We start from the raw sequence: 8562 nt of genomic DNA, 5'->3' as shown, positions 1-8562 counted from the left end.
TCTATATGTGAACTACTTTGTTATTACACAAAGCTTTTTACTATGTTCTGTGCTCAAAACTTGATTTATTTTAAAAGAAATTATAATCAACGTGTCGGTGTAACGTATCTATTCGTGAAAGTCTAAACGTATTCTTAAAGCATTAATTAATTTTTCACTTTTATAAAATTGTACATAAATGGAAGTAATTTAAATTATTGTCATTGATTGTACGATTTAATTAACTGTATAAAACGAAGTGAATTATGAGCAAAAATTTTAATTTCTTTCTCTCAATAATTTCGAATCATTTTATTTCATATACCTATAAAAATAAGAATGTTATGGAATTTAACTAGCACATTAAAGTGAATACGAGCTTTCTTAAATGCCATCTTTATTAAACTTTCACTTCAAGGGCATTACCATCTATTATCAAAATGCGTTACTATAAATATAAAATTTTATGATACATGACTATTGAAGTTATCCTTTTCTAGAGATGTAAATTTATAGTTTTTAATCTATTTATATTTTAAAAACTATATGCTGGTTTCTAAATATAAATCTCAGAATGTTTTTATTTTATGTTACAGAGTATGTAGAATTTTCATTTTAAAATTTTCTGCACTACTCAATTGTCAATTGAGTCGGTAATGAGTAACTCTATATTACCGATTATGTAGTGAATGAAATATCTTGAGTTTGTCGTTTGCCTCCCCAATCAACTGTCTGTTTAGAAAGAAAGTCGCCATTCGTTTGCATTAATTAGAAGAATAAAATGATTGTTATAAATATGTGAAACAGATAAAATGGGTTAATCACTAAAGAGTTAACTAATATATTAATTTCTTATATGAAGTGCAACACAAACCTCAAGAGATAGATATAATCCTAGCAAACGCTTCCAAAACAAACTCGGCCACTTTAATAATGCAACCAAGTTTAGGAAATATTTACAAGAAGAGTTGATTATTTATATATGGAATTAGCTGCCAAATACACTTAAAATGCAGAAAAAGTGCAATTTATTTGTTTTTTAAGTTCTTTATTGTCAATTGTCAGCTACAATGTTGTTGACAGTTATGTCACTTACAATTGTTTTCCTACAGAAAAGAAGGTTTATTTTGTTTATTTCTTCAGTTTAAAAGCTTAAACATATAGTATATTGGTGTTCATTCATTTATGGTGTAAGAGTTGTGTTTTAGGTAGCCCAAGACCATTACGTTTCAGATATTATGAACTCTACAAGAAACAAATTTAGCTTTACTTGAGTGACATCAATTCCTATTTAATATGACTAATATTAATACTTAAATATGGTTTTTGGGTAAAGTCAATAAATTGTGGAGATGGATCCAGGAGTCCCAAGTGTACCCATCACCACATTGGCCGGTGTAGCAAGTCTCACAGACTGTAAGTCATTACTCATATTCTTGTTGTATTCTTAGGTATCAGTGTAATTTGAAAGTAGATTAATGTAAGCAAATAGGGCATATAAAAGAAAGAGGAAACAAAACCAAGTTAGGTTATACATACTCTAGATAAAATTGACAAAAAACTAAATAACCAAACAAGGGATACAAGTTAAAAGATATTTAAATTAAAAATTATTAAAATCTTTATAGTAGCAAACAAAGAAATGAGTGTATATTTGTGAATTCTTAAATCAGTCCATGATCAGTGATCACAATTTTTGAATATCAGATTATTAAAGCCAATGGAATCACCTTTTCAGTCCGTTAACAGCTGATAACAGTAAACATAATTTAAACAACACCATTGTGTTTGCTGGAAGAAACATTAGTAGCTACTTATACAAAAACATACTTGCTTCCTCTTATTGGATATATTTAACAAACACCACCTGATAGTTCAACTTATAATAATAAATGTACAATACTAAAAATAAAGTAGTTCATTTAAATCACTATAAAACTTTTCTAACAATGCTCATTTTTTAAATAAAGTTAAAAATTAAATACTCTTGAATTTTGTCAACATTTTAAGATTTTGTATATAAATTATGCATCTGTAGACATGAGTTTCTATACTAAATCTTAATATAATCTATGTTATATGATTCTGATTAGAATTTTTTATAATATGTATAGTAATATAAAAGTAACCACACAATTTTATTGTAGTGCTTCCCGAAATGCCCCTGCCAACACCATCACCACAGACACTAAGTAATAAGTCATTACTGTTTCATCCTCGAGTTGCAGAGGAAGCTCAGAATTTACTTGGTGTCCGAGATGAAGTATTGGTACCCCAATTGGTTCAGTCTCTAGAAAAGACTTCAGCTGAGCATATGTAAGTGTATTGTTAATTACTAGTGTTACTATTGTTGATTTTATAATTTATTTTATAGTGAAGTAAAAGACATGTATGCTGGAGCTGATTCTAGACTAGAACAACAAAAATCAATGCCAGAGTTGCTAAGAGCACTTCTAGATGCAAATCCCAACATTTTCAGTGGAAAATGTGAGTATTATGTGTATTAAGTTTAAAATGTCATCTAAACCTATTAACTTTTAGCACAACCCTCCCAAGTGCTGCATCAAATGCAACTGACGATGATTCAGAATCAGCATCATTTACAACAACCGCAACATCATCAACAACAGGTTCAGCCTCAAAATCAAACTCAACAACAACAAAAAGTAGAACAAACAATAAACCAAACCCAAGTACAACCACAATGGAACCATACAGGTCAACCTACTATCCAGGTTAGTATTACTACAGTTGTGTATTATTGTGAGTCATCACAATACCTGACCTTGTTTTCTAATTTTCTTTTAGGTCAGAGAAAAAGAGCCTGACAAAAATAGTGCATCTCAGACGACTAAGTTGTTAGACCAAGAACATCCTGTAATAAATTCAGCAATAACTACTCAGGGCATTAATCCACAAACTACAAATGTATTAAATTCTACGAACTCATCAAATTCTACAAATGTGGTGAACTCAAATAATACATTACCAACTTTATTGAGCTCAAATTCACAAAGTTCTAATCAAAGTACAACTTCTTTGGGCAGTTCAGATTCTAGTAATAGTTCTAGTTGGACTGCATTATCATCATCAAGTACATCTCAACAAAGTAAGCAAAGTTTATAAGTATTATTAATATTTATTAACTTTTGATTTGATAAAACTAAAATCGTTTATTTTGATATACCTTGTTTATGTACTACCATGTAATTCATAGTGCAAAATCTACACAATAGCTATGCCAGCATTAGAGAGAGAACTAACCCACAGTTTCAGGGTCACTAATGGTGTGAGACAAGGCTGTGTACTGAGTTCTATTTTTTTTTTATGATTTATGGTGATTAGATATCAGGGAATATAGATATGCATATTATATAACTATTGAAATGAATGAACTATTAGAAAAGATTGAAAGAATCAGTACAACTGTAGGTCTTAAAATAAATAGAGAAAAACAAGGATCGTGTTAAGAGACAGGCCTAACAACAATTAAGTTTTTTTTTATCAGGAATAAACAATATCACCATTGCCAATTCAGCAATAGCAAAAATCTATATAAATTAATAAAAATCTGGAGTGAAGTGAAGTGAAGTAGCCATTAACACCAAAATCAGACTAGTTAGAATCTAATTTTCCCTATTTATGCTGTTGAATGCTAGACACTCAAGGAGAACTATGAAAGGCTCATAGATGGATTCAAAATGTTCTGTTTGAGATGAAGGCTTGAATCCCATGGGTGACCTGAAGAACAAATGAGTCAATGTTTTTCAAAAGCATGATTTTGAGAAGCTTACTATATATGGAAAGGTAGAAGCAGATTTGTCCTATTTGACATCACATTGTCACAACCCTAGATGCTCTACTGTAAAAATGTGCAAAAATGATACAAGGGTAGAGAAAAGTGGAGGAAAATAGGATGCATCAACTCCTGAAGTGATGATAACCATAATAAGTTAACACAAAAAGAAGAAAAAGTGTATATATACAATGTCTGATGTTGAAGAAGTGAACAGATTTAACATTTTATTGAATGCTATATTTTCATATGAGATAGAATGCTTGTTAAATCAGCAATACAATACAATACAATATAGAGTTATTTTACATCTTTATAACGGATAGGGACAACAGATATCCCTGGTCATTGACTTTGTTATAATGTGTTCTATTTCTTGTATCAGTGGCCCCATGTAACCATATTCTTTACACTGCCCATCTCAAACCTATTCCTTCTGAATGGAATTCTCTTTATTTATTTAGCCTGCAGATTGCAAATAAACTACTTTCTATCTTCGCCATACTTCAAATACTACCCTTAGATTATGTTGAAACTTGATTACATTGACTTACTGATTACTAATATCATATTTGTCCTTACCAGTAGCAATTAGTAAACAATTTTTTCAACAACACAATATATCATTATAACTTCCTAAAACTCACAAAAATATACTAATAAACAACAAGAAGTTCACCACTGTCTCCTCTATTGTGTAACCTCTACTGCAGTGACATAAATGAAAATGAACTAACAAATAGTAATTTAATGCATTAGGCTTTCACAGCCATCATCTAACTTGTTAAGCTATTTGTTTGGGCTGTTAGGCCATTGTCTTCTGAAACTAGTTCTCAATGTTTCGCCAACTGTCAGTTTCAGCTTACAAGCGAAGCAGTAACATCTCCAAAAGATGCCAACCAAGTGTTGGCGAAAGAAGACAATGGCCTAACAGCCCGAACAAACAGCTTAACAAATAGTAATTTGTTACAATTTGCTGCATCGATATCTTTTGGTAAAAATTTAGTAGGTACAATTAAATTATTATAAAGGCAGGTGGATGACACAATATCTTGGGCCAATCAATGGAGATTAATAAAAAATCCCTCTAAAACACAACTAATAATATTTAACCATAGAATCCAAGATCACTCTTGGACTATAAACATATGTAACAATATTATTAAACCCTCCCAATATGTCAAGTATTTGGGATTTCAAATAGACAACAAATTAAAGTTCATCTACCACACATCATGCATAAAAAGAAAAGTTATAACTAGAGCAAAACACTTTAGAAGCTTAACATATAAGAATAAGGAAATCATGATTGAAACTGTGGTCAATATTTACAAAATTATTTTACAGACCCATGGTGGAATATGCTTCAATTTTCTATAATTGTAAAGATCGGCCTAAAAATAATGTAAAATTGGGTGAAACAGCCAGCCTTCGACAAATTATAAATACTAGGTTTCAACCAATGACCATTTCTACAACACTACAAACAAAAAGACTCATTATTATCATCTGGCTTTTACTTCGAGAATGAACTGAAGACAAACAAAGATCTTTAGAGATTCTTCAAACATTTCCTGCGCTGGTCCTTTGTTTATTGTTATGGATTATGCTCTCGATATATTATACAGCATGCTAAGGTAGTGACATCAAGAATATTATAAAAAAGGCCAAGGTTCAACAGAATGTTCCACTTTTGACTGTATAATCACCCAGCATTTTATCCATGGTATCAACTCATCTTTGGTTTTATTTTAATACTTAAGTATTTATGGCTTTGCTAGTTTACTATCTTCTACTTGTCCTATTATATGCAAGGACGAGAGTAACACTACCACTTTGATTTTCTTTGGCACATAGGAGCATACAGTAGTATCATGATTGTATGCAAAATTCGTGAAAAAAATAGCTCTTTCTTTGTTTGCTTGCATATTGCTGGGTAGAAATCTCTTATTTTTCTAACTATGCCCACCAGCTTCATGTGCCATGACTTCTAGACTTTAGCGAGTTCAAAAATGATAAAAAAGTTATCTGTGGTAACATTCTGCCCAGAATCTTTATAAGATGTTACCAGATATCAAAATTGTTCATTTACCAATGTTAACTTGTCTGGAACCATCCGCTGTTTTTCCAATGTAAAGGTGACCTTGTACGGAATAAGCATTTGATGCATCACAAGCCCAAATACCTTGATCCCATATTTAGCGGGTTTGGAAGGTATATATTGTGTAAAATTTGTATGGCCTCTAAACGGAAACAATTGTTTGTCAATGGTTATACATTTCGATAGTTTGTAGCCTTGTAGCAAATTTTCATTGAGCATTGTCCAGATATCTCGTATGGGTGCAGCCTTATCAGTTTTTAAGTGGCATTATCAGTGGCAAAAATGCGTTTAGCATTTTCGTCGGTTTCCAGGTATTGCATTACTATCCTGGCTATGTGTGGCAGCGCATTGTCTTGCGTGAAAATAAAGTTTTCTCCCACAAACCCAGCAAAGGGCATTTCATGCTGGTCTAGAATTTCGGTAATATATCGGTGAGCAATCAATGCTCCTCTATTAATAAACACAAGATCAGTACAGCCTTTGAATGAAATGCCTGCCAAAACATTACAGAGCCTCCTCTAAAAGCAACACGTGCTCGTCGAGCACAAGCTGCATATCATTCCCCACGCCTTCTGTACGTTTTGATGCGACCGTCTGAGCCATAAAAAACTATCCTTGACTCATCAGTAAACAAAACATTTTTCCAATCTTCTATCGTCCAATATTCGGGGTCTCTAGCAAACTCAAGTCGGCGTTGTCGATTTGCTGCTGTTAACAAAGGTCCCGTTGCTGGGCAGCGCGCCCTTAGACCAAATTTCTTCAACCTTCTTCTCACTGTAGAAGTTTTTAATGTCCAGCTGTGAGCATTTTAAAAACGGTTTTGGATGGCCCTAGCCGTAAAGAACCGATTTTGTAAAGAAGTGCGTTATCAAGAACGGTCGTCGTAATTCTTCTCGCGCCTGATCCTGGTCGTCGTTCCTAAGACCCAGTCTCTACGAATCGTTGGTATGTTTTTTGGACCATACAACGACGAACTCCAAACTGTCTGGCCACTTCTCTTTGACTCATTCCATTATCAATCAAAGTAACAATTTGAACAGTTTTAGCAAATCTCTCAGACATAGTTTTAAATTTAAAAATTGGTAAAAAGTTCATTCTTTGATTAACTGTACATTAATGAAAGATTTTTGAAAATCAGAATAATCATATTCCAAAAAAACAACAGGTTCCTTCTCCAAAGTCGTAAAACTGATATCAATTTTGCGAACTTATTACCCTTAACTGATCTGTCGGCACCTAGTGGCAGTGCCTAAAAGTATTTCTGCATTTTGGGAGTTTATTTACAATAGAATAAATTGCATAAACTTAAAATTATTGAAAAATTCTTATAAAATTCTAGGTGGCCTCTTTTTAATGACGCGCGTAGATGTAGAATCACTATTCATGATAATTTTTAGGTATACTACTTTTCCTAGAATTTGTTTACAACCACTATTTCCAAGTTTATTGTTGCAGTAAACAATAAAGTTCAATAATTTTCGATAGATAAGCCAGCTCACGTAAAACAGGCTTCTAATATGTTTGTAAATCCATACATGATCAAATTACTGAATATTAGTATTTATTTATTGCAATATTCAACAATTTTCAACCCGTTATGCTACTAATTGAGCCTCACATTATGAAGATACTTGACAACACTCACTGTAGATATCCAGATTGAGGAAATCCCCTACATATTAACACAAAAAATAATTAAATTTATACTAATTCTGTAAATTGGTTGAAAGACTTCTGTCCATGGCCTTTTGGTACATAGTATCAATAAAGTATATTTTTCTCTCTAAATGTGAAGTTTGTGGTCAAGAGATCCATAAGAGTCATAGTTCATTTTTTATTGAATGACAATCGATTGCACAGAAAGATTTTCTGTGAAAATTTACTGCAAAATAATGCTATTCCTGTCCTCCAAATTCTCTTTCTCAAAAGACATTCTCTTTTCACATTCCTTATTCTCTGAGCTAATAAGAGGCTTGGCTAAATTTTATTATTCTGAAACAAATTCTGTATTTGTATCTGGTATCTAGTGATGAAAGTTAGTTATAAGAATACATATTAAGTATAGCAAACATTAATTATGGTAAAATTTCATTGTGTGGGTTTTAAAAGGACACATTTTCAGTGCCATTAATTAAGTAAATGGTAACAAGGAAGCTGTCTGATAATAAAAACACTAACAAACAATTAACAATATCTATCATTTCACGAATATGCTACTGATTGAATGCTGAGCTTCTAATAATTTCACTGGTTTGAGAAGTCTGGTGACTCAGGTATCAGTTGTGATGCTTCTTCAGAAATTATGTTTGTGGTTGCTCTATATTAGATGACCTACTTATTTCATTATAAAAGTTAATTGTGTGCTATGCCTTTAAATTAAGATTTGCAAATCTATCTACTACACACGAATTTTCCTATATCTATAAAAAGGGAAATAAATCTTACGAAAAAGACTTCCGTATCCACACTAAAATGTGTAATAAGAATTTAGATAAACATTTTTACTATCAATGATGTTGGATTAAAAAATATTTATTTTAGATTGACTAGGACCAAAAGTGCTGTCATTTTTATAACATTTTGACATGTTTTTTCAGTGTCTCAATTATCTTATGCGAATAAAGGACCAAAAATATAATTTCTGTAAACTCTGGCGAATTTTTAATTATTTAATACTAATACTGCA

At 31.8% G+C, this 8562-nt stretch overlaps 1 protein-coding gene across 1 annotated transcript in view; it reads left to right on the top strand.

The window, feature by feature from the left end:
• The first annotated feature begins 669 nt into the window (after positions 1 to 669).
• Nipped-B (Nipped-B cohesin loading factor) overlaps positions 670 to 8562 on the top strand; it is a 40190-nt gene continuing 32297 nt past the window's right edge. Inside the window, exons 1-6 of the mRNA XM_072546444.1 lie at positions 670 to 1099; positions 1188 to 1395; positions 2127 to 2295; positions 2354 to 2466; positions 2521 to 2714; positions 2788 to 3088. Coding sequence (XP_072402545.1) covers positions 1332 to 1395; positions 2127 to 2295; positions 2354 to 2466; positions 2521 to 2714; positions 2788 to 3088 — 841 coding nt within the window. The 5' untranslated portion in view covers positions 670 to 1099; positions 1188 to 1331. The remainder of the gene's footprint in view (positions 1100 to 1187; positions 1396 to 2126; positions 2296 to 2353; positions 2467 to 2520; positions 2715 to 2787; positions 3089 to 8562) is intronic.

The sequence above is a fragment of the Diabrotica undecimpunctata genome, chromosome 10, assembly GCF_040954645.1.
Source record: "Diabrotica undecimpunctata isolate CICGRU chromosome 10, icDiaUnde3, whole genome shotgun sequence".
NCBI classification, from domain to species: Eukaryota; Metazoa; Arthropoda; class Insecta; order Coleoptera; family Chrysomelidae; genus Diabrotica; species Diabrotica undecimpunctata.
Note: the sequence above shows the minus strand (reverse complement) of the source record. Positions and strands in the feature narration are given on the sequence as shown.